Source organism: Protopterus annectens, chromosome 16.part0 (assembly GCF_019279795.1).
Source record: "Protopterus annectens isolate FY-2018-M chromosome 16.part0, PAN1.0, whole genome shotgun sequence".
Lineage (NCBI taxonomy): Eukaryota > Metazoa > Chordata > Ceratodontiformes > Protopteridae > Protopterus > Protopterus annectens.
Window position 1 is genome coordinate 348,873,765 of NC_056750.1, and position 27,517 is coordinate 348,901,281.

General features: G+C 42.8%; 1 protein-coding gene across 1 annotated transcript in view; it reads right to left on the reverse strand.

Annotated features, from left to right (window-relative positions):
• Positions 1-27,234, reverse strand: part of ZDHHC12 (zinc finger DHHC-type palmitoyltransferase 12) — a 706,764-nt gene extending 679,530 nt beyond the window's left edge. The window contains exon 1 of the mRNA XM_044058703.1: positions 26,598-27,234. Within this exon, the coding sequence (XP_043914638.1) occupies positions 26,598-26,736 (139 nt within the window). The 5' untranslated portion in view covers positions 26,737-27,234. The remainder of the gene's footprint in view (positions 1-26,597) is intronic.
• Between the last annotated feature and the right edge of the window lie 283 nt (positions 27,235-27,517).

Genomic DNA, 27,517 nt, shown 5'->3' on the forward strand with positions numbered 1-27,517 from the left:
GAAAAATATTAATTCAATATCTTAGCTTTTACCATTATTCTATGAAACCCCCTTCATCTTCTTTATTGCCCCTAATGTTTTCTTCTATCTCCTCCACTTCCACACCCTCTTGCCTAATACTCTTGTATGCCTTGTTTTTTGCCCTGATCGCCATCTTTATTACTATTTCACCTTCCTGTGTAGTAAGGATTACATACATATGGTTGAATGTCAGTACGCAGACATTACAAAAGCCGAAAGCAGTGACCACAATTTGATAAATGTCAAATTTTCAATAATTGAACCTGTAAATGCCGAATACCTGCCTGCATTCGGCATTGTGGTGTTCGACATTCCACATGTGAATGTGATGCAGTTTGAACATTACCATAAATAAGCACCTTTTACCTGCTCTCAAAAGGAAGGCGTCCCGACGTGCATATCATCTACACAGGCCAGTGATGTGAAAGTAGCGGGTATTCTGAACATAGACGGTATATGGAAGCACTTTAGCAATGATACACATCAATAGATCAGGTATAGCCATATAGAACTGTAACGTACATATGTGTTTACTTCCAGATGGCTGAGAAAGCGTTTCCCATAACCATGGTATCGTAGGGCAGACATACACTACTGTTAAAAGCCAGAAGGGGAAAAAAAAACACTGGTTATAGAGGGTTACCAGTACTATAACGAGAAATGTGTTGGCCTGAAGCACTACTAGTGCTGCATAAGTAAAATCAGGGACAAGTGCAAGGGTAGGTGCATTACAGAATGTGGAAGCAATGAACACGTTCTTACCAAATGTAGTGCACACTTCCATGGCCCAGGTCCGCTATAGTCTGAGGTGTGCCATGTCTGTGAACAGATATGGAAAAGGGCTCACAATTCAGTAGAGTACCCTTGCAAAATTCTATCAGAGGTGCTGGTGAGTACATCCACCGCTGTGGTAAATGAGCTGTCAAATACTAAAGCACTGAAGGAGAGTGTGACTAGAATTAGGCACAGGAAGAAAGTTGCCATGTTCCAGGATCTGCTGTCCCTGCAGGACCTGAACAGCGAAATGCTACCATTGAAAAATGGAACATTTGTGATAGAACATGGGGGAGTTGGTGAGCAGGGTGTCCAAATAGTAATACCGACAATGGTGGATAACCTATGGCCGTTGTGTGCCGCTGAATTCCTACTGGTTGACAGTACATTCCCCATCAGTACCAGGGAGTACAGGCAGGTTTATACAATCCATGGTCCACTGAACCTGTCAGTCAGTAAGAAGGTAGTCCCGTTAGTATATGGCATCCTGCCATGTAAAACTGAAGAGTGCTACAACCAGTTCTGGGCTATGGTGTTAGGTCTGTGTGGGAAACATGGGATGTGTGAGACTGCAGATGGTTATGTCAGACTTCGAGAGGGGTGCTGTCAATGCAATACAGGCTGCATTACCGGAGACACTCACTAAGGGCTGTTGGTTCCATTTCTGCCAAATGATCTGGAGGCAGATACAGAGGGTACACCTGGTAAAGGGGTTTGGAGCCGATGCAGCCTTTGCCGGATTATGTAAGCAGTTGCCTGCATTTGCGTTCGTCAATCCAACCTGAGTGAGACATTCGCCGATACTGAAAGGGAATTCCCAGAGTTTGGACAGCAGATCTGTCTCTTTTTTTAAAGAGAACTACCCGATTGGTCGGCCACGGCGATATGGCATGAGGGGTTTAACTGCAGAGAGGCACCCACCCCTTTTTGGGGTTGCATTCTGGAACCAGTATGACACTACCGGTTTGGAATATCCCCGGACACAGAACGCAGTGGACGGGTGGCACAGGCGATTAAGGAGCCTGATGGGGAAACAGTGGCTGCTCCTGTTGGATGTGCTACATGCCATCCAACTGGAACAAAACCATGTAGAAGACCTTACAGCCAGGTGCATGTCAGAATTACCTAGTACACCCAAGAGACGTAGACTGGACATCAAGGAACGTGCATTCCAAAGCCTACTGGACAAACGGGATGAAATGACGCCGCAAGGATTTATCTCTCTACTGGCCCAGCACTGCTCTAAGTCACAGTGTGTCAGAGACATGGGGAACATTGTTGTTTATTCTGCCATGGAGCACAGATGTGGAGTTGTGGTCTGCATATTCACAGTGAGTGTTTCCTTTACATTAACACAATGTACTGTCATGTTCACATAACTAGAAAAATTTTAAAATGTGTGGGATCATGGCATGAAGTCAGAAAAGGACATATGATGACACAGTGCATCTGTTTTCGCGCTGGACAGTGGTTTATACACAGTTATGCATTGACAACCTCCAGGTTAATCTGTAACAGATGTGCGACTGTGGATATTTACATTCTGTCTCGTGCAGCAGCGGGTATTTCGAATGTCAAATTCAACATTTGCTATATACACAATTCGGCATGCTGTCGATTCGGTTGAGTTATTATCGGCATTTTGGTTCGGCGTATGTACAATTCTGCCATGTTTCTTTCGACCATATGCATGTAATCCATGTAGTCATACTGGCCTTTTCCTCTTTCTGATTCTTCACAAATCCTTATCAGTAGCACAGAGTACTGCAGCCACAGCCTACTTCCATAATTTGCTCACTCTGTTTACTTGTCCTCTGTGTCATGACTCACTTTTGACCCTCTCCCTTAACTTCTCAAACTCCAGACCCAACAACTCACACCATTCCTTTGTCCACGAGTTCTTACCCTTCCCCTAACTTTAAACTATACAATGGTATGATCACGGTTATATAATGACATCTTTATCTGGGTATCCAAGACCCCAGTCAGGCCACATGTAATAGGTACAATCCCACATTAAACATTAAATTCCCTCTCCCTCTCTACCTTGGAGCTCAGAATCTCCCAGTCTGCTGCTTACAGATTCAGATGCTCCATAACTATAAACCTATTCCTCTTAGAGTGAAGGAGAGAATAACAGAGTGGGCTATCAAGTTCCTCCCTTGCCATGACTAGGGCCGATATAATATCAGTCTACCAGCAGTTAACCATTCCTCTAGCCTAACTACAAAGGTGCTTCCATTAGGTCTTTACTCTTCCTGCTCCCCAGACACCTTCATTACATGGTGCTCCTCCTCCTATCTGACCCAACATGTTTTCTTTGCCCTGATGTCTGTTGGCCATTGGCACCTACTCAGCCAATTACCCCAGTTGGTCCCCATCACCTTGGGTATGATTCAAATGGGAGGGGCCTTCATTCAAAGAGAAAATCAGGTGTGATTTGATTTTTTTTCTTTTTGCTGCCAAGTCTCACTCCCTCATGTACCTGGCAAACCCCTAAGATGGGGATGTGCAATGGGCTGCAGTGAAGGTCATCACCTTACTTCCATAAGGGTAACTTCCTCTCAAGCAGCTTGACCACTCCCCTAGAAGGACGGCTGCAGTTACTCTCAACCTCACCAGGGAAACAGCATCACCTATGTGCCCCTGAATGAACACATCCCTCCCCATCCGTGTAGGACAGGCAAGTGGGCCTTCATTCCTTCCCCACCCTGCCTGGCTCCTCCAGTGCCAGGCTGACAGTCGAGCCTAGATCTCCTGGGTTACAATCAGGACTCTATCCTCTGACCCACTACACCAAGCTTAGATCTGGCCTAACACTTTATACCCTCCTGTATGAGGATTACTATCCCATCTCCATCCCTCACTCCCTTGCCCATCATCCACGAAAGAGCCTCATTTCCCACACCTTCTTGTCAGCAGCCTATATTTTAGTTACACCAGCAATGTCCACCCTTCCCTGCTGCGTTACTGCCTGCAACTCCTCCACATCCTTTCCCAGAATTCTTACACTAACGCAGTACTTAACCACCTCTTCTAAATTTGATATCATCTCCCCCTTTCCATTTTAGTTTAAATGTACAACCACTGACAGGTCCCTTTCTAACTCATCTCCGAGCACCACTGTCCTTTCTGAGAGATGATGGAACCTGTTACTAGCATGAAGTGGTCCCTCTGCTAGATCTCCTCCTCCAATCTTTTTACCATTTCTAAGCCCTTCCTCCTTGTCACCTGTAACAGCTAGTAATACTACCCAATCCTCATCCTCCTCACTGTTCTTGCTACTAGCACAATTACACACTTCCAAGAATGTTATGTCCAATCCACTATACTTGCATCTCTATGCCATTTCTCAGATTCTGTTAGCTACCACCCTCCTCTGACAGGTCATTGGTACTTTCATGTACTACAGTTTGCATACACCCCTTCCACTGATGACCACCTCTGTCACCTCCTCCCATGTCTTACTAATGCCGAACCCAGAGACCAGTTTCACTGTGACCTTGTCCATGACCTCTACTGTCTAGCTTAAGAAGCCAGTCTTCTAGGTAACTGACTCTCCCAGTCATCAATATCCACTTCTCTTGCCATATATTGGATCTTACATCCATCATTACCTGCCTTATGTCCTTACACTCTCTGTAACACTTCTACCTGTAGTTCTCTCACAGTCTGCAATAGTTGCCCCGTACTCTGCAATGCATACGATTTCCTTCTCATGCCTCCTTTGCTTCTTCTATAAGCCCTTTCCAATGATCTGCAGCTTTCAATCTTTGGCCCCTCCCCCATACGGCTTAGTGCCTTTCCTTACCCACTTCTCTCCTGCTCTTTTTTTGTGCTGTCTGCTTCTGCACAGCTACATTTAGTTCAGTCTCCCCTTCCTCACTTGTCAATATCTGCATCTGTTCCTACACTGTGGCTTATCAGTTTGTTTGTTTTTTACTGCATTCCACACTTTCTCTCTTCACCTCATTCTGTGCCACACCACTTGCATGTAGTCCTTTTACAACCTCTGCACATCTCCTGTTCTCTGTCTTTCTCATATAATCTTGACCAACGCCTCTCTTATTCCTCCACGCATGTTCCAGTCTGGCCAACAGCCAGTCCACTACTATCTCTAACTCTCAATCTTCCCTAAAAAGCCCACATCAAAGTTCCCTTAGCCTGCAAGACTCGCTGAGCATGATCACCCATTTCTCTCTCTCTCTGTCACCGACTCGCTCTTCTTGCTATTGCATTCTTAGATCCAGTATTCATTTCCTTTTCTCTCACATGCTTTGACCAATAATTCCAAAGCTGTTAGGCTTTTAGGAAGTACTACAAACGTATACACTATTTAAGGACCTTGACTACTTTGCAGACAGCCTAGCCTATCAGGGGGAAACAAGAAGATAAAGGACAAGTAAGTAAGGTAATTTCATCATTTCTCATATAAGCAAAGGAGTTTTGACAGAAGAATTACAGAATCAGCAAGTAATAAATCTACTGAGCACCATGACCACAGTTTGCAAAAACTAATACTGTGAATAGCTAAGTTGCCAACACAGAAACAAGAGAGTTTTCTTTAGGTGCTGACTCAATGGAATAGATGCAAGGTATCCATCTGTGCCACTGGCAACTCAAGTTTGAAACAGACAGCCACTGGCAGGCACAGCCAGAGGGGATTGGATGAAGAAGCAAATAGTTAGTTCTCCTTTTTTCAGAGAGAAACACTGCTTGTGTGTCCTCTGATGGAAACCACATGTCTCATAGGTCAGCAACTGCCTAAGGGGAGGTTCACCACATCCTTTGCCTCATGGGTGGGTGTACACATGTTATTGTATATCACACCACCTGGGGTAAAAGTTGCTACATGACGGCTGCTGCTGTCCTATCATTCAACATTGGGTCCTTGTTTCCTGGCTCTTAAGGATTACACCACAGGAGCAAAGCCATGAGAAGAGGAGACCCACTCAGTCAAGGGAGTGGAACTGGAAGTTTAGGATTATGGGGGAGAGGAAGGGATAAGCCAGAGGGCTAGCAGTGTCACTGGTTGGGAAAGGCAAGCTAACAAAAGGCTATCTATACTGCAACTTACAGTCATATTGAAGTCACCCTCACATTTAAACCAAACTTCTCAGTGACCAGCCTGGGAGTTGCAAGTACTTTTTAATACAGTTAATCAAGTAAGCTTACTGGACACAATGTACCCTTTCCAGGGGTGACCAGGAAGCACTGTTCAGTCCACTGGCTTGCTCACAGTAATAGAGAAGGCAAACATATGTAGAACAAATCAAAACATGTCCCCTTGCCTACAGGAAGCAGCTCATTAAAGCTCATAGCCTTAATCCTCTGTGCTAATCAAACAGTACTCCCACATCTACCTATGGCCAATTCTTGAGGGTCATCAGAGACTCACTCAAGTAGTCTAGTTCCAAAAGTAACTCTGTGTATAGAGACAAAGCTAACCACTGTTAGCAGATATGTTTTCAAAATTCATCACAACTCCAGTTTTTTCCCCTTGCAGTGAGGTGGCATTCCACGTTCTAGATCATCTTAACCCATCCCATTCCAGTTTGCCACCTAATTAGCATTACAACCAACCCTACCTCTTTACCTTGCAGGTGGGGAGTTCACATGTCTTATCAGCTTTTTCAAGCCAAGTCTGTCCAGGTTAAGTAGGTCACCCATCAAAAGATCACTACCCCCAGGAATCTAACCACATGTGAATTCTGGTATCTCTGTCTCAATGGAGGGTCTCTAAATTCTTTAACAGAGCCATCCTCAGACTAACCTTCAAGGGGTGATCCTAACCAGAGTATAAAGCTACAGTTAACGTAGCTCTAAGGATCACAGAAGCACACGAAGCCCTCCACCAAAATAAAGTCATGATACCAGGACAGGAAATCTTTATTTAATAAAATAAAAACTAAACCCGACAAAAACTACAGTTCATAAGAACTCGTTAAACATTTTCAGAAAAACGGAAAGAAAACTGGCCAAAATTCTCTAAATCATGGCACAGTACTAATAATGAGTGCCATACATATCGGGTATATATCACGTTGTCGAATTCTTAAAAGTTTGAATGTCATATGGGTGACACCATAGGATCGAACTTTTAAAAGTTTGAACGTTTCAACGGAGATCTCCGTATAGTGCGGAATGGGAAGATTTCCCTTTTCTGCACTGTAGTGCGATCTCAGAGTTGGTATATTTTATAAGCAGGGGGGGTGCAGGGGGGGCTTGCCCCCTGTTTAAACCTTCCAGGTAGTTTTTTTTCTTTGGTTTATTTTTTTTATTACATTTTCGAGCTTTTAAAAGTTCGATCATATGGTGTCTATTAAGTAATATAGACGCTACATCTCAACTGTCCCTAACTTTGTCCATGTTCCTCTTAATCCCTCCTACAACTGATGAATTTTGGGCAAAAAGTGGTGAATTGCACTTAATAAACAATGACAATTATTAGAGCTATAGACTTTTTATTTCAGAAACTATATTAATTTATTTTATTTATTTTTATTTTTTTTACATTTGTTAACCGGGATTAGTCCGACTGGACAAGGTCCATTTACAGCAGAGGCCCGGGGAGAAAAGCTCCACAAATGAAGTAGACAAATATATAATACAGTTTTGCAATAAACAAATATGTACGACAGTTTTGCAGAAAAACATTAAAGTAACATAATTATTAAAAAAAAATAGTTCTTCAGCATAATGAGATGCCAGACATCAGACATTAAAAGGAATCAAGACCGAGGTTTTATGCTTACTACCTGTGGCTGTCAAGTAGGTAGGAGTAGTAAGACAGCCAGGAGAGTAAGGGAGAAGCAGGGATATTTAAGTAATATAAGGGCATATCCAAGTCTTAGTGAGGTGTGTTTTAAGTAAGTTTTTAAACTGTTCGGTGTTTGCAGTAGACATAATGGAGGAGGGGAGATTGTTCCAGGTTTTAGCAGTGGTGTGAGAGAAAAGGGCTTTCCCAGCAGTATTATTAGCTGAAGAGATGGTGAGAAGAGCTTTGCTGGCCGATAGGGGACGATTGGTAGAGTAGTAGGAGAGTAGTTGATTTAGTGCAGGAGTTTTATTAGGGTATTTCAGGATATTGAAAGCAATGACAAGTTGATGGTAGCTGAGTAATTGTGGGAGTTCTAACCATTGCAAATTTTTTAGTGCCTGACAGTGATGTGTTCTAAAAGTGGAATTATTTGCAAACTTTGCAATTTTATTGTAGCATGACTCAGGTTTATCAAAGTCAGTTTTTCTAGTGTGTGTCAGAACTGAAGCTGCATACATAAGGGTAGATAGTAGGTGAGTTTGGGCAAGAGAAATCCGTGCCTTATCAGTAAGGAATTTTTTATGCTTATAGAGTTTTCCCATTTTTTTTTGTTTACCCTTTTAATGGTTTGAGCTACATGTACATCAAAGAAGAGATTTTTGTCTATTTCTACACCGAGAAGTTTAGTATGGAAGTTGGAGAGATGACAGTGCCATTTTTAGAATTAATGGAGAAGGAGATGGGGGAGGGTTTACATTTATTACGGGTGAACAGGAGCAGTTTAGTCTTATGGGGGTTTAGTATTAGTTGGATGTTGGTTATCTAACTTTCAACAGAGGTAAAGGATTCTTGGGTGAATTTTTGTAAGGTGGTAAGAGATGAGGCTGAGCAGATAAGTGTTGAGTCATCTGCATACTGTATAAGTGAGGCATGCAGGGTGGAAGCGTGCAGATTGTTTGTAAAAATAGAGAAAATAAGTGGGCCCAAGACTGAGCCCTGTGGTACACCTATGGTAGTAGAGAGTAGGGGAGATAGCTTACCTTGCCATTGGACAGATTGTTGTCTATTTGACAAGTAGTTTTTGAACCAGAAGATAGTAGTTGGTGCTAAGGAGAGGGAGGCTAGAGATTCAAGTAGCATTGGGTGTGAGACTATATCAAAAGCTTGGGACAGGTCTAAAAAGATTGCAGATACATAATTGTTCTAATTTCTGTATTGGTTCACCAGATTAGTAAAGGAGAGGAGGGCAGAGGTAGTGCTATGGTGTAGGCGAAAGCCATGTTGAGTGGGAGAGAGAGAAGCTTATTTGTAGTCAGGAAATGCATTACTTGGGAGTGTATACACTTCTCAAGTAATTTAGATAAGGGGGACACGACGGCTATGGGGTGATAGTTAGAGAAGTCATAGGAATTGCCGCCTTTGTGGAGGGGAATGACATAAAGAGATTTTCCAGAGTAGCAGGACATGTGCTTCCTGGATAGATCGGTTAATCAGGATTGAAACAGGGTAGGATATGGAATCTGCTGCCATTTTTAGGAAGCTGGCGAGTAGATTATCAGCTGCTAGGGTTGTAGGTTTAAGTCTTAGGAGTAGTTTTTTGATTGTGAAGGTGGGGACCGGTGAAATAAGAGAGGGCAGGTTATTTGGACTATTGGTAGTGATGGTTGAAGAATTGTTTCTTTGTAATTGTGTGGATAAGGTCTGGATAGAGTCTATAAAGTGATGATTGAATTGGGAGGCAATGCCATTATTAATTACTGGTGGAGGTGGAAGTTGTTGTTTTGCCTGGTTTTAGTAGGGAGTTTATGGCTTGCCAAAATTTTGGGGCATCTTCTGTGTATTTGTTTTGCTTACCTAGGAAGTAATTTTGCTTGTCAAGTATTGTTTGCTTTTTGGCCTGATTCCTGAGTTGTTGGTAGGTTTGCCTGGTTTGGATAGAGTTTCCATTGTTTCCATGCTTTGTTCCTAGACTTTAGCAGGGCTCTAGTATCCCTAGTCAGCAATGGCACATAGTTTGCTTTAGCTCTAACTTTTCTGATGGGAGCAACAGTGTTGAGAACACTGGTAAATGTACTGTTAAAGTAATCTACTGCCTGATCTAGTCCTAGAGTTAAGTAATGGTTGCCAGTCACATTTTTTAGTATTGTGTTTAGCTCCTGTGTGTTTAGTTTGCGGGTATCTCTGACTTGTCTATATACTATGGGTTTGGGGCTGTTGCTACGTTTCCTTAGGAGAAAGGTAGGGTGGTGGTCACTAAGGCCATCTGGTAGGCAACCTGCTTTATAATTTTGTATGGGGTAATTCACTAGTGTCAAGTCAAGAATAGATTGTTTGTGGTATTTTTTGTCTACTCTAGTAGGTTCTTTGATAAGTTGAGAAAAACTGAATAGGTTGATGTGGTTGGCAGGTTTTTTTTGCATTACAGGCTAACCAGTCAGTATTTAGGTCACCTAGCAAGATGATTTCTTGTGGGAGGTTATCCCTAGCCCACTGAAGGGTTTCCTCAATTGTGGGGGCATTATTTCCTGGAGGGATGTAGCTACAGATAATGCTAATATTTTTTGTATTGTTTATAGCCAGTACTGAACCTAGGATTTTGGCGTTATGAAGTTTTGGTAGGGAGGTTTGTAAAGGTAGGAGGTTGAGTGCATTTTTAAAAAGAATTGCAACTCCACCTCCTTTCCTCCCTGTTCTATCTAATCTTAGGATGTTATATCCGGGAGGAAGAATCTCTTCATTTTGGATACTGAGTTTCAACCATGTTTCAGTTATGGCCAGCAAATCTGGGGAGTATTGGGTTATGAACGCATGAAAATCAGGGAGTATTGGGTTATGAACGCATGAAAATCAGGGTTTATTGGAGATACCCCTGATATTTAGGTTAATAATTAGTAGGTCAGATTTCTGCCTGTTAGGAAGTATGGTGTGGGATGGTCCTGGGTTTGGATGCATGTCCCCTGAAGTAAGTAGCCTTTTGCTAGGAGTTATGATTTGTTTGATTATGTGTGCTATTTCATTGTGGGATTTACATGGTATTTATCTAGTACAAGTTCCTGTTTGGCAGGTCTTATGTGTGTATAGTATGGAATTGTCTTTAAATAGTGTGGAACAGATGTGGAAGTGTATGTTAATACTGCAATTTTGAAGTAGTATGTGTTGTGTGGTAGTAAGTGTTGTGGACTGATATTGGTATGAACTGATGTGTGAGGAAGGTGAGGGAAGCAATAGCTGTTAAGAGTGAGGGGAGTGTGATTTGCATTGTATGTTGGAGCTATACTAGGTTGTTTGTGGCCTCAGGTGTAAGAAATAGAAGCAGGCAAGGGGGTGTCTGTACTAATGCTGTGTACTAATTTGTTATGGAGTTAGTTAGGGGATGTGGTGGGGCAGTTAGTAGCAAGAAACTGATAGATATGATAGGTAGGGTTTGGATCAGGTGGCTGATTGGTGTAAGTAGGTTATCAGGTGACCTACTGTTTACAATAAGTGTAGGTGTGGTGGGGGTGAATGGGAATAGGGAGTAGGGTAGGGGAGCGAGGCAAATGGAGCGGGCTACACCAGACCTCGAGATTACAGAGACAATCTGCATTTGCTGTTCAGGACAGATCAGATATACAACACAAATTGGGGTTAGCGTGCAAATAAAGGTTTCCTTACACTATCCTTGAATATTAGTCTGTACTTAGTTGTGACTACTAATCTACTAATTACATGGGTAAGGAGAAGGCCTAATAGATTGCTGCCAGTGCTGCTGATTCCCAAGCGGGACAGTACCTTAGTTTCAGTTAAATTAAGCAGAAAAATATTAAAAGTAACAACCTTGCTTCCTTTTTTAAAAATTATTAGAAGACACCGGTGGTTTCAGTATGTTTTAAGGAGCAGTCGTGGAGCAATGCAAGCCTTTCCATGGGGTCCGGCAGACCAGGGTAACAGAGAAATTGGTGACAGAGAAATTAGTGTTGATGTCCTGGGACAAGAGAGAGGAGAGATTATAGCTATAAATTATAACAGTGTAGTAAGCAAATTCAGTCACTTATCAAGTTCGCTATAGCTTAGATAATATAGCACACATGTAGGCTTTCAATGACTACAATATAATATAACAGTATATACAGAGGTCATATGTATTGGTAGACTTAGTACCGGTGCTAAACTCATAACAAGAACATTCTCCTGTCTATCATTCTCACTAAGGTTACAGATAAGTTACACATTCCCCTTGTAAATAAGAGAGAGGAAGCAGCATGCAGCCTTAAAGCAAGTCTATGATATCCTTCAACCTTCTTATAACAGCTAAAAGAAAAATGCTAGTAACTAATACATCTAATTGCATAACATTCCTTATGATAGGTCTATAAAAACCATCTGCCTTTTCTAACACATATAGCTGACTGCTTAACAAACCTTATGTGCCTCACTTTGTTAAGACCCAGTAAACACAATTTGTGTACAGCCTTCTATATGCTCTAAACCTGCGCAGGGTAAAGAACAGTTGCCTTTACCTAGTGAGAGGATTTACAGTTTTAGCTGGTTTGTTTGTAGGCCCACGATAGGTCATGACAACAGAGCATGTACTGGAAAGTTGGAGTCAATGACCACGTGTTACTGAGACTACTTACACTACTGCCCTTTTGTTTTGTATAACAGTACCACTGGTTACAATTTCAATTAGCAAAGTTGCGAATACAGAAAACATGACATTCTTTTGAACAGAGCAGTAATACCAGATAGTTGCACTAGCAATTTTACAGAATAGTATAGTTAAATTAGATAGGGGAAGTCTTACCGCCGCCACTGGGATTCACGAGCACTTGCAGAATTTGAAATGAAGAAATAAATGGCACAAGACAAAGGAGATTTAATACATTGCTTCCATAGTCAGAGGTAACTAAGGGATGCTTTCTTCTGATTGGGTGTGTCTGCTGTTGAGTGGCCTCACACCAGACCTCGAGATTACAGCGACAATCTGTATTTGCTGTTCAGGACAGATCAGATATACAATACAAATTGGGGTAAGCGTGCAAATAAAAGGTTTCCTTACACTATCCTTGAATATTAGTCTGTACTTAGTTGTGACTATTAACCTACTAATTACATGTGTAAGGAGAAGGCCTAAAAGACTGCTGCCAATGCTGCTGATTCCCAGGCGGGACAGTACCTTAGTTTCAGTTAAATTAAGCAGAAAAATATTAAAAGTAACAACCTTGTTTCCTTTTTAAAAAATTATTAGAAGACTGACAGTGGTTTCAGTATGTTTTAAGGAGCAGTCGTGAAGTAATGCGAGCCTTTCCGTGGGGTCGGGCAGAGCAGGGTGGCAGAGAAATTAGTGTTGATGTCCTTGTTTCCTTTTTTAAAAAATTATTAGAAGGCTGCCGGTGGTTTCAGTATGTTTTAAGGAGCAGTCGTGAAGCAATGCGAGCCTTTCCGTGGGGTCAGGCAGAGCAGGGTGACAGAGAAATTAGTGTTGATGTCTGCCGCTGCCGGGACTCGCAAGCACTGAGAATTTGAAATGATTCACATTCTCTTATTCTGTCAATGTTTCAAGTTAATAGTACCTGCATTTTAAAAATGTCCGATTGTCCCTGACTGGTTAAGAGCTAGGATGACAACTCCATTTGACATGAACCTACAAAACCAGCTACAGATGAATAAACAGCTCTGAAAAGCCTTAAATCTTTCAACTGAATAAAGTACTTTGTTGTTGTGTCTTTCGGCTTTGCCCGGTTAGGGGTCGCTACAGCAGAACTCCGGTCCGCTAATGATTGACAGTAGATTTTTACGTGCCAATTTGCCGGCCCTACGCACAACCTTCAACGAAGGTACGCCCTTTCACGCATGTCTCCACACAGAAGAAGCTCTAGCCGAGAATCGAACAGGACAACGTCTTACTGTGAGGCGACAACGCTACCACAGCACCACCACCGCAGTCCACAGCTGAATAAAGTACAAAAAATAAAATTTAAATCACTACATGTACGGCTAATTAATGAAAGCTCTAATTTTTTTTTTCCAGAAACAGGGCTTAAACCTTATTGTACATAACATCAACAACATTTATCAAAGCAGAGAAACTAAAGAAAGAAATAGGAATAAAAAATTCATAAAAACAAATCAAAAGCACCGAATTCTCAAAATATTCTCAGCTGACATAAAACGATGCACTGCAATACTGTCCTATTGCTTAATGAACAAAAATATATGGCTAACAAAAGAAATAAAATTTATAGCAATCAATAAAAGCTTGGTAAATATAGAAAAATTTCAATCTGGACAGCAAAGGGGTATAACCTGACAGCAGACTTGGGTTCCAGATGTGACTGAATGCTTCTATGCTAGAAGCTCTGAAGATGTGGTTTTAGATCCCTTTAAAACAAGCTGTTATACCAGGGGCAGCTGTGTCCGATATTCAGAAATAAATCACTTTCAGTCAGTATTCTTTCAAGAGTTTTATTCCGATTAGCTCTTTCATCTTACAGACTCCATCGGGTCAAAAAAAATTCTTACAAATTCAACAAATGGAAGTACTGTACTTAAAATGGTACAGCTACATATTACAAAGACATACGTTTAAGAACCCTCCCAAAATGCTGGCCCAAAATCAAAAGTCTATGCTCAATAACCATCACTAATTGGAACATAACTACTCATCTTAAATCCACAAATTTGCTGAATACAGGTAGTAACCAGATGTCAATTTGTTTCACCAGCCAACAACACACACTAACTTAGCCCTCAAAGCACCATCTCCCCAGTTCACACACAGACAATGAAACCCCTGGGTTATCAACCTTTCCAACAACACTTTCAGCCAATGTTTTTATTCTAAAAAGATTACTCTTATCTGTACATAAATTAACCACTCCACGCAGATGTCATTTTTTCCTCATCACCACTCTCATTTACTTGTCTTTGTTTTGTGCTTGTTGTGGTCTTGCAGCTAAATTAAACACATACATAAAAAAAAAAAAAAAAAAAAACAGAATCCAACTACTGATCTCATTGACTTTACCTTAAGCTTTTTATCTGCATACCAGTCTGGCTTTTTGTGAAATATTAAATGTTATTTCATTCAAGTATTATTCACATAATTTTAATATCATGAGCAACACCTCTCAACTGTCCAGAATTTTACAGAATGTTCAGGTTTTTGTTCAAATGTTGGGTCTGTTCCCCATAAAATGTGGTTTTCTGGCAAATCACTGAGAACCAAAGTCACTAAATAATGGCAGACATTTGAGATTCAGACTTCATATCTTTCAGAATTTGCATGTTAATGCAAAACCTGTTATTGCATCAACTTTTTTTAAGGTTATAGGAGTAATATTTAAACTGTGTCGCTAATTTTGGGCCTTAGTCCTCCAACTATTTTTGGCTATGTCCAGAATTTTTGTACCAACAGGTTGACAAGTAATACATGTACTACAAGGTGTAGCCCTATAGCGAAGATTTCTAAGACCTTAAAGAAAAGTATGTAGTTAGACAGGTCATTGGTTCTGGCTATATGGTAGCACATTTTAAACATTGGTGCTGACTGCAGTCAGTCTTTGATACAGCTGATATCAGTTGCAGATAATTAAGTTAGTACTTCACCTAGATAACTAGCTTGTACTACAATTCTTATTCCGAACGAAACCACTAAACAAGTTAATTTTCAAGAGTAACATTCAAATGGAACTTAAAGTGATCTGCCAATGTTTTTCTCTCTATATTATTTATATATATATATATATATATATATATATATATATATATATATATATATATATATATATATACAGATATAGATATAGATATAGATATATATATATATATATATCACAGCATTTTGTGAGTCCAAGTGCCATGATGTATTTTCCTGCTTGTCCTGCCTTACTTTTTGGGCCATTTTTTTAATAAACGAAGCCTTGCAAACTTTTTACTAAACCACAACCCAAAAATGTAGCTTCTTTAGTTGTGACATTAACAGGTCTACTTTGATTCACTGAAAACTCACTTCACTGAATTTCAATTCACCCTCAAAAATCGCTGAAAGCTCAAATCACTGAAAACTCATTTCACTTAACCACATTTCACTGAATACAAGTACTGTTGGGCAAATAAAACGTATATGTCCTTTGCCCCACTGTAGTGTGATCCTAGAGTTAGTATATATAGTTGGGGGTGGGTGACAGCCCCCCCACACACACTGGTGGGGTGTAGCCCCCCTTCCTACTTAGCTTTTATATTTATGAATCTTATTTCACTGAAAGCTAACAATATAAACCCAAAAGTCGTGGGGGGGCTACGCAGCCCACACACCCCAATGTGGGGGGCTGTGCCCTCCACACCCCCCCTATGTATACTAACTCCAGGATCGAACTACAGTGGAAAAAAGGGCATATACGTTTTATTTGCCCAACAGTACTTGCATTCAGTGAAATGTGACTCAGCGATTTTAGTTTTCTGTGATTTGAGTTTTCAGTGATTTGAAATTCAGTGAAATGAGTTTTCTGTGAATCAAAGTAGACCAGACATTAACATAGACATGAGCTATAGCCACAGACTTTACACTTTGGCAGTGGTGCACCCATTAAAGTCTATGGATGCAACAGACACTTTTCCTGTTCCCATGTCGCTGAGGTTAAAGTTCCTTGTTTCTCCTCAGTGACATCAGTGCACGGAAAGCATGTATTTTAAATTTAATTTTATACATAAACGAGATTATGAAAATGTTCCCTGATCTGGTAAAGTACTGTTTGGGAGTTTATGTACTGCATGCTGTAGTGCTAAAGTAAGTTTCAGAACTTTGGCAAACAACTTTAAAATGTAAAAGATACCAAACTAAAGCATGTTTGTGTAAAACAAACTCACACTCTTGCCAAGGACAATCAAAAGTAGGAAATCAAAGTACTAATCACTGCAAGTCAGTGGAGAAACAGTACCACAGTCAATGTTCCTTACATTGCACTGCATACTACATCCCCATTAAAAATGTTATAAAACTACATCAAAGAGGTAACCCCCCCCCCCATCCATTATAAAAATGAAATTACAGTGCCATGGGTACGCCACCAAGCTATTCTGTGGTATAACAGTTAGAAAACTACACTTACTTGGTGTGACATAGATACATTAAAAAGGTTAAGATATTATGAAAAACTTATTTTTCTATCTTTGGGGGTAGGTATCCTTTGGATTACTCCAGCTACTTTCTGATGAATAACATTGTACAGATAACAGCTTGCCCCATACCTATAATTTTTCAGAATAGCTCAGTTTCTTTGCAAGCCATTCACTTTTTAGTTTTACTATTAATGCATACTTTATCACCACCGATTGAAAATCATTCATTATAACTTAATAAAACCAAATTCCTCGATAACATACTTAATCCAGTTCCTAGTGGGGGGGGGGGTGCAGCTTATGCCAGCACACACTGGGTACAAGGTAGATAAAGTAACCATGAATGGAGCACAAGTTCAACACAAGATGAACACAGATGCATACACAAAGATATGCACACTTACATGTAATATGAAAAATTAAACAGTTACCCTTGGCAAAGGATCACTACAGTAGTTCCAAAAAGTTATCTATATAAAGAAATGCAAAGTGAAAATGTTGGCAAGTGTTAGAACACAAAACTCCATATTTCTTGATTACCACAGAACACTTTATTAATGTCAGTAAATACTCTGCCTAGAAAGGACTCTTCTTTATGATGACTGTCTTTTGTTTTTTCCCAGGTAGGGGTTGCCACAGCTGAACTCTGGTCCGCTAATGATTGGCAGTGGATTTTTACGGTGCCGAGTTGCCAACCCGATGCCCAACCTTCAAAGAAGGCACACCCATTCACGCATGCACCTACCTGCCCGTCTTTAAATGTCACTCGACCCCGGTGAGGACATGTAGACTCCACACAGAAGGTGCTTCGGCCGAGAATTGAACGGGAGAACCTCTTGATGTGAGGCGACAATGCTAACCACTGTGGCTCAGATGATAACCAAAAAAGGTTAAAAAACTTGGATAATACAAAACTCACTATAATATTATTATTTTAATCTTTATTTGAAAAGCTTTAAATCACAGAAGGAAAATACAAGATGTAATGTGGTCCTATCTCGCCACATTCTTAACTGATGGGTTCGGAGCAGAGAATCGGTTCCGACTAGGCCGCTATTTACTAGCTCGAAGTCTCCGATTGGCTGGGCTAGCCCTAGTATCCCAAGATGCACCATGCCCAAACCCCCAGATCTCGTTTGCCGCTCGTAGTGTACAGACGTGGTCTCGAGCTTGGCTGTGGCTAAGTACCTTATTTAAACTGGTTTTTTTAGCTTATTTTTCTAAACTTTCTGTCAAAAGCTGTTCTTACAGCTACGTTGAGTGTATCCTGTGTTTTGCGACTAGATCAGTTAATTCTTTTAGTTTTTGTGGATTCCTTGTGTTTGGCGAGAGGACCTTAGCCTCTCCGGTGTCTGTTACATCTGTAGGGGTGCTCAAGTTAGAGCCCCTTTCTTCAACTAGCTTAGTTTAAGTTTTTTTTATGGCATCCTTGTGTTTGACGGGCTAGGCCCGTTTAAGTTAGAGGGCCTTAGCCCTCTCCTGTGTCTGTTAACTCTGTTGGGACTTTTAAGTTAGAGTCCCTTCCTCCTGCCTTCCTTATCTTGTGTGTGGTTTATTGCGAATTACCATGTCAGGCAAAGATCAGAAGGAGCATAAGCCTTCTGGTTTTAAAAAGTGCGCCAAATGTTCTTATAAGATGTCTTTAACAGATGGCCATGCCATCTGTGTGTATTGTTTGGGCGCCATTCATTTGCAAGAATCTTGTAGTGTGTGTCACTCCTTTAGTTCTAGAGTCTTGCAAGAGAGGAAAACTAAATGGATTCTCAGGGGCCTTGTCAAACCTGCCTTTGAAGAAGCTTTGGAGTCTGCCTCCTCTAGTGGGAAATCTAAATCTAAACCAAAATAGAGATCTCCAGCTCAGTCTAGTTCCTTGGAGCCATCAGAGAAGATATTGAAGACAGCTCCACCTTCCTCGGCTCCATTGGCTTTGGAGCCTAGGGAAGGAATTCCTGTGTTCGAGTCGGCTTCCTCGGCTCCATTGTCATCAGCACCACAGGAGGTTTCTGTGACACTGGAGCCAGCTTCGGCTCCGATTCTCTTGGAGCCGACTCGGAGCCCTTCTGCTAGTCTATACCTGGATTCTCTGGGTAAGATATCTCGACCACCTTCTGTGTCCTCCAAGTCTTCCAGGTTATCGGATTCGGATGTGGATAGAGTGGTACAGAGAATCCTTCAGGCGCCGGTGTTAGCAAGGTTATTTTCCGCTCCAGCCCAGTCGGCTCTGGAGCCTTCCCTCTTGTTGGTTCCGATTATTCCTCCTCCGGGCACCTCTGTGTCGTCGGAGCCGAGGTGTTCTGCGTCAAGTGAGGTCCTGGGGTCGGCGCCGATACCCCCGTTAGGCCTTTCGGCTCTGACCTCAGCTCCAACCTTTTCGACTCCATCTTCTGGTTGTGGTACCCAGATTTCCTCGGTCGGACCCGAGGGGGATACATCGGAGCTTCATCCCTCAGCTCCAAGTCTCCCTCTTGGTGCCTCGGCTAAGGGAACCCCGACTCTGATTGTGGTTTCGGAGATGGGTCGGTCCTCGGATTCCGGTGGACACACATTCGAGGCCATGAGGAGCGCACTAGCCAGGTCTTCAGTGACTTCACTCGAATCAGCTACTGCTTCCTTTGACACTGGGGCTGGAGCCTCTGACGCCAGCGGGGCGCGAAGGCTCGAGGATACTTCCATACGTGGCCCCCAGCTTTCTGAGGGTCCTTCACATTCGTCGCCTGAGGAGCCTCCCAGAAAGAAGCCATGCAAGAGGAAGCACCGTGACTCCCCGAATGAGTCCATCACTTCTGATACCGACCTCGATGACGCAGAGGGGTCCCCCAAGTCGTCCTCCAATGATGTTTCGTTCTCCGATATTCTGGAGATTTTAAGGCAGAGAGGAGACTGGCCTTCCAAATCCCCATCTGAGGACATGTCGGTCCTCCTCAAATCGTTCGGAGCCCGACCTTCCGCCTCCTGGGTGTCTCCGCCCTTCGACGAATTGTTAGACCTTATTTGTCGAAGGGTTTGGGAACACCCTGACTCTGTGGAACTGGTGCCCAGCTGCCCAAACAAGTTTCTGTCTGCACCCCCGGAGAAAGAGTTCCTAACTAAAGGAGTTCCTGTAGATGCCATGGTGGTGGCGTCTACCACTCAGCAAGAAGTTTCAGAAGCTTCTACTTCTGTTCATCCTCCTAACAAGGAGTCCAAGAGTATGGATCGGTATGGGAAGCGTACCCTGTCTTCAGCGACCTTTACTTTGCGGTCGTTGAACTATCTTTGCCACTTTACTAGGTTCCAAAGAGATCTCCTTAAGGAATTGTGAGATACCCTGCCAGGTAACTTGCCTGAGGCGGTGAATCAGACTGTCAATGCCCAGTTGTCTACCCTTTCCTCTATTGTCAATTCGTCCATGAGGCTCATATCCTATGCAGCCGAAGGAGCAGTTAGGGCAGCTAGCTCAGGCGTAGTCCTCAGGAGGCAAGCCTGAATGTGCCTGTGTCACTTTGCGGAAGCCTTCAAGTCTTCCTTCACTGACGCACCCTTCGATGGGTCCTCCCTCTTTGGACCCAAAGTGAAAGACACTCTCACCAGATGTGAGCAGGAGGGTAAGACTTTGTCTGCCATAGGGGCCCATTTCTTGCCTCCCTCTAGGCCTTATCCCAAGGCACGGAGGGGAGGCAAGATGTGGTTCAGGAAGTCTCAGAAGTCTTTCCCCGTCGAGCATGGTGACCCGCCCTCCAGGGGTAGAGGAGGGGGGGGGATTACTCTGGAAGGCGCCGCCCTAGAGGTAGAGGAGGCCCCCGCAACTCGGGAGACCGTGAATCGTTTCATGGATCCTCCTACCAACGTCCCTGAGGGACTGCCCGACTGTGCTACTCCGGAGCCAGTCGGGGGCCATTTTTCAAGGCATCCTCTAGCCTGGGAAAGTATCACTCAGGATCAATGGGTGCTCCGAATAATTACCGGAGGTTACACCATTCCCTTTCTTACACCCCCTCCCCTATCCAGAAAAATCCCAGACGTTCCACCCAGTCAAAGAGATCAAGCAGCGCTAGAGGTTTCAAAGCTGCTGGAAAAAGGAGTCATCCAACCAGTCCTCTCAGACCAGATCGGAGAAGAGAGTCAGTGAGGTGCTCTGCCTAACATGAATTGGAATTCTATTCCAGAGCAAAGGGAGCCTCTGGGTTATGAATCTGTCCCTCCAGCATGTTCTATTTATTTCTGTGCTGAGGTTCAAGTCCCTCGAATGCGTGGCTCTAAGGGATTTAGATTTACTGAGGTGGAGCATGTCCATTAATTCTGCGTTGGACATAGCTTTATATGTCAGGCATAGATCGCCTCGAAGTAGGCGGTATGCAACTGAGTAGAGCTGGGGTTTTTTTAACCGAGCAGCATATGGCATCTGTTTGAGTCCCTTGATCCTCCTGGTGAGGTACTTTTGGGGTCTTTCTAATTGCTGCAGGTGTCGGGTAAGGTACATCCCAAAGGGGGCATTGTATTCTATGATGGGCCTGATGAGGGATGAATAAAGGGGCACGATTACCTCTCTTGATCTAGATGTGAATCCTTTCATGATGAGGTGGGCTATGTAGAAGGTCTTTCTAATCACTTTGGCAATGTGGTTGTCAAAGGAGAGATTGCTATCAACTTGGGTCCCCAGATCCCTAATTACTTTCTCTGTACTTAATGGGTTACCACCTATATGGTAATTTGTGGGCACATTGTTTTTGCCAAAGAGTATGACTATACACTTTTTGGCATTTAGCTTTAGACCATGGCTCTGGCACCAGTTATCCGTCTCTGCGAGACCTTTTTGAAGGATGTTTGTGTCAGCTTGAGAGTCGATTATGGCGCCCAGTTTGCAGTCATCTGCGAACTTGGTGAGCCATAATCCTCCCACGTTGACCTGTACCTCAGAAAAGTAAATACCGAACAAGAGAGGTCACAGGACAGAACCTTGTGGGACGCCACTTGTGACCGGTTTCGAGTCTGACATGGTTCCAGCAACTCTGACTCTGTGGGTTCTGTCTTTTAGCCAGTTTGCGACCCATCTTGTGACATAGGGGTTTATATTTAGGCTGGATAGCTTATCTATGATGCCCGAGTGGGGTATTGTGTCAAATGCCTTTGCGAGATCCAGATAGGCTGTGTGGACTACCTTCCCTTCATCTATGGCCTTGATCCTCCAGTGGCTGGTCTCAGTCCACTGGTCCTTTCAGGAGTTTCCTCTGTCTTATCCCATTCTCATCATGGAACAATGTTGACAAGACCTACGTTGGTGGCTTCAGTCATCCAATCTAGACATAGGCAGACCACTGACCCCCCTGTCGCCTACCGCCATGGTGACCACGGACGCTTCCCAGATAGGTTGGGGTGGCCATTATCTGGGCAGAATGGTCCAAGGCACATGGCAAGATCACGAGGTACACTTGCACATCAATATCCTGGAAATGAGAGCAGTGCTTCTAGCGTTGCAAGCACTTCAGAGCTCTCTTCCCAAGGGGACGATTGCTATTCTTTCCGACAGCATGTCAGTAGTCTGGTACCTAAACAAGCAGGGTGGAACCAGGTCCTATCCCCTTTGCAGAGAGGCCATGAGAGTATGGAACTGGGCGGTGTCTTCCCAACGCTTTCTAGAGGCAACGCACATTCCGGGGAAGTCCAATGTGATAGCAGACAGGCTAAGCAGAGCTATTCTGATGCCTCACGAGTGGTCCTTGAACAACCGAGTTGCAACTCGGATCTTCTCCAGGTGGGGTCAACCTTGCTGCGATCTGTTTGCCAGCCCCCTCAATGCCAAGTGCAGCAAGTACTTCACTCTGATCCCCCCCTGGGGGAGTCATCCAGGACGCCCTAGCCCACGATTGGCCCCCGGGTCTTCTCTATGCCTTCCCTACATTCCCTCTATTATCAAGAGTGATTCAGAAGGCAGCTTCCTTGGGAAGCAAGATGATTCTTATCGCACCATACTGGCCTCGTCAAGTTTGGTTCCCCTTTCTTCAGACGTATACAGTGGACGGCCCTTGGACTCTGGAACCAGTACCAGACCTACTGACTCGTCGGGTCAGTTCCATCCATCCCTATGGACCCTCAGGTTGACAACGTGGCTGCTCCACTTCCATCCTTAGTTAGACTAGATTCCTTTTCACCTGAAGTGTTGCATATTCTGTCGTCCTCCCACAAGTCGTCTACCAGAAAACTATACTCTAGCAAATGGAAAAGATTTGCTATCTGGGCTGAAGCACACAATCTAGATCCCTTCACAGCCCCCTTGTCGGCGGTATTAGATTTTTCGGCTATGCTCTTCAAACAGGGTTCCGCTACCTCCACTATTAAGGTACAGCTGGCGGCCATTTCTAACTTTCACGTCTCACATGAGCCTTCCCTTATGGGCCATAAACTTTGTAAAGCCTTCCTGAAAGGAGCCTGGTTACTCCGTCCGCCATTATCACAACCAGTTTCACCATGGGATTTAAGCCTGGTGATTCAAACCTTAACTTCTACCCCCTTTGAACCGGCTGACACTTGTGGATTAAAATATTTGTCTTGGAAGACAGCATTTCTGGTCGCCATTACTTCAGCCAAGAGGGTATCGGAGCTTCAGGCCCTTTCCATAAAGCTCCCGTATTTGGTCTTCCATAAGGATAGGGTTTCCTTGAGACTCAACCCCTCCTTCCTTCCTTCCTAAGGTATCTTCTACCTTTTGTCTTCACCAATCCATTGAGTTACCAGTTTTCTTTCCAAACTTTTCAAATGAAGCGGAATTCAAATTCCACCAGTTGGATGTTCATAGACAACTAAGGTTTTATTTGCACAGAACACAACCCCACAGGAAATCGGATCAATTGTGTCCTTCTCAGAGAACAAGAATGGCAGCCCTGTGACTAAAGGTACTACTGCTAAATGGATTTTACGCATCAGCAGGCAGAGATTTACCTTTCCCAGTTAAGGCTCATTCTACCAGGGCCATGGCTGCATCAAGTAGCTTATCATACTAGGCTCTCCTTGGATGACATCTGTGCTGCGGCCACCTGGTCCTCTCCGCACACCTTTGTTTTTCATTACAAGCTTGATTTGGTGTCTAGAGACCGGGCTTCCTTTGGTTCCATGGTGCTCAGGAGTATTGTCAGTGAGCCTCCCAGAATGTAGGTGCTAGGGAAGCTGTCCCGTCAGTTAAGAATATGGCGAGATAGGACCACATTACATGAATTAGTTATGTACTCACTATAATGTCAGATGTATGTGGTCCATCTCGCCTACATTCTTACGTACCCGCCCACCGTCCCCCAACCTGTTGGACTTGGAGAAGATTATGTTCTTAGACCCTTCTGAGGATGTTATTTTTTCTCTCTTCCTCCTTGTGTTATTTCTAGGAGAATGTGTATGTTATATTGTTGGTAAACAAGATCTGGGGGGTTGGGCGTGGTGCACCTTGGGATACTAGGGCTAGCCCAGCCAGAGACTTCGAGCTAGTAAATAGCAACTGAGTCTGAGCTGAATCTCGGCTCCGAACCAGTCAGTTAAGAATGTAGGCGAAATGGACCACATACATCTGACGTTATGGTGAGTACATAACTAATTGTTATAACAGCAACAACAAGCAACTAAACCAAATATGATAAAACAGAAGTCTATACAACCTCACCCCGCCCTTGAATGAACCCAGCATATGAAACTATTTACAACATTCAGGCTGGCAGTCTCAATTATTCATAGTTCACTTTTACCAATGCTTAATTTATTTTCAGATTTATTGGCTATTTTTAACAAAATAAATCGAGATGTGAAGTAGAAGCCATTCGATTTTGTGATGGTTAGTACAGCTATACTGAAACTGCTGTTTACAGATAGTCAGCCATATTGCTCCCCTATTTCTACAGAATAATTTTAACAGGGGGCGGCTGCGGTGATACAGCAGGTAGCATTGTCGACTCACAGCAAGAGTTTCTCTCGTTTGATTCTCGGCTGTAGTACCTTCTGTGCGGAGTCTACGCGTCATCCCTGCAGTTGGTTGCTCCAGTTTCCTCCCCCATTCCAAAGACATGCATTAGGTGGATCGGGCACTCTAAATTGGCCGTAGGAGCGAATGCGTTTGCGAATGAGTGGTACGGATGAACTACCGCGGCAGGGCTTGGCTCAAGATGATTATGACACCCCGACCCCATGTGCAAAATGGGTTGTGGATGGCTGTATTACCAGTGGCTTCACTCTAAAATAGCAATACTTGTAAACATGCCAGTCTTTACTATGAGCACATAATGTTTGTCGAAACTCGAAAAAAGCAGAAGTTGAAATTAAATGCATTCTAACAAAGAATGATGCACTGCAGTTAGAAAACAAAAGTTATACAGAACATTTCAGAGAATGCAGACAGGACTGCTGTTCCCAAATTACTCAAAGAATAAAGACATCAGCTGACCCCGCTGATAGTATACCAAGTCCTACTGGCAAGCAGAATCTGCCCGGAATAAAATTGCCTTATTTTGTTTTGGTCATGCTGTGGTGTTAGTTTTTTTTTATTATTATATGACATCCTTACAGAAGTTAATAGTTTGAAATCATAACATCTTGTGTGCATAGTTAGTTTGCTAACCTGGAGGGCACAACAGGATCACCTACATCGTCCACTTTTAAAATAAACCCAAAAATGTATATCTCAATGAAGAGTTGCGGCATCAAAGCTCGACTGAAATAAAAGGAAGAGCAGATGGCTATAATACCCATACGAATCAAAACTTAACGTACACTTTAAACGCACTCCGCACATGAATAATAATACTGCTGCTGCCCCCACATGGCTGGAGGCGTGTTTGGGGCGGGTTTTGCTACTATGCATCCTGCGAGGTACTACACTTGTAGATTAGCTAAAGGAGAAAATGACGGCACGTGTAAAACTGCTCAGAACTAAGTCCGAGGTACTACACTTGCAGATTACCCTTTAAACCTATTTTGAGGTGGTGTCACACTACACAAGTTAACTGAAACACAGGCATTGCGTTTGAATAGGCACACATCTGGTATATACAGGGAAAAGATAGCATGGCCTGTCACTTCTCTGATCTAAGTTTAGCTAGCAAATAAATAAAAGGCAAAGCACTTTAAGGTGGTTTCTGAACGCTTTTGGGAAGAAAGGAGTGCTTGGCCCCTTGTTATACAATAGCGCAGCATTATCTCTCAACTTCTGGGGGGAAAAAACAAAAATAATGAAGGAACAAAGGCTCAAATCACAGATATTTTCTAAATATTACTCTAATTAACAGAACACCTTTAACATCAACAGGATGTATTTGCAGGAAAACAAGAAGCATGAAACTCTTAAGTCTAGCATCACCAACTGTAACTCCTAATGATTCATCAGAATTTATGAGGGGCACAGTAAACATATGCAAAACCAAGAATAGTTGAGCGGCAAGTGCAGTTTTAATGCAGAAAAGCTAGTAACTGAAGGTTCCTGGTTTTACACTGAACAATTCTCATCAACAACGTAGTTTGAGGAATGCAAACTCCGTTCTTTTAGTGTGTGCGACCACAAAAAAGAAGAGAGATAAATTACATGCGGCAATACCAATAAACCAGATTACGACTTCTAGGACAGTACCGCAACTGTCAGTATATCTTGATAATGAATATTCATTAGCTCAACGTCAAGCAACCTGTCTTCTTATTGTGTAGCTAAAGAAGGTTTGTAACGTGCGAACATTGGTAAGGGCGGGTACAAACAGCTGTGTGGGCGGAGTTTACTATTGTGCATGACAAAATAATGCAAACTAAAATCGAGCTACGGTCTCTGTATGTGTCTTCCAAAGTCCAGCAACAAACTTGCTCTTCTACCGTGTTGTTAAAATACTAAATTCACGTGACATTACCAACATTTTTCTTTGATAAGAAATACTTCTAGTCATCACATCGCCAAAACCTGGAGTGCGAAAACTTTAATGTTCATACTTCAACAGCTCAAACTCACCTGTCTCATGAAGAAAAAGCACCAGCGTCACTGCCCATGTGAGGACTGTATGAACTGTTCTCACCAGGAATCCCGCTGCAAAGAGGTTCTTAAACATTATTTCGCGATGTCGTCTTGCACTTTCATTCCATTCTCCCATGCACAACAGAGAAAAGCGATTCCGAACTCGTGAATACCCCAGCTTGTCTATTGTGGTTCAGCAGTTTATTTTTTTTTGTCCAAGTGTTGTCAGATCCCTTACCACGAGCAACCTGCATAATCCACAACTACAAGGGTCGGTGTAGAAACATAAAGCTAAAACGTGTATTTAAATGTATTCCTCATTTTGATATTTCCACTCACTTCCGGCCAATAGGAAAACATTATACCATCAACGTTATACTGTGCAGTGTGAAGTTTTAAAATACATTTGCTTCAAAACTGACACATGGACTACTTATACAATCAAGTAATACAGCTTTCATTCATCCGATACTTCCGGCGCTTTTACTGCTCCAACTTATATTTTGTTACGCCCCAGTCGTTTGTTTACTTCCTTCCAACAGACCAGACTCCGTACTATCCCTAACTACCAATCCTAAAGCCTCTTTTACTCCGCCTGACCTGTTTCCATAGAAATAAGAAGTAGACCCTCTCATTGGCTGTAGTAGTTCACTGCTGTCTGTTTGTTGCTAAGCGCGATTGCATAATCACTGTGGAACTGCTTAAAATGCCTTCGTAGATGTACCTTGAACAAAGATTCGTTCGTAGTTTCTTTATCGTCTGTAACGAACTTTTAAGTTAGCAAACGCGTACATGAACTAGTTATTAAAAGACGTATTGTCAACATCTGCACTTTTTGAAGTAATAATACATTTTATCTGAAATTTGCACACATAATTAAAATATGTATGCTTTATGTATACACGGACCCTAAATAT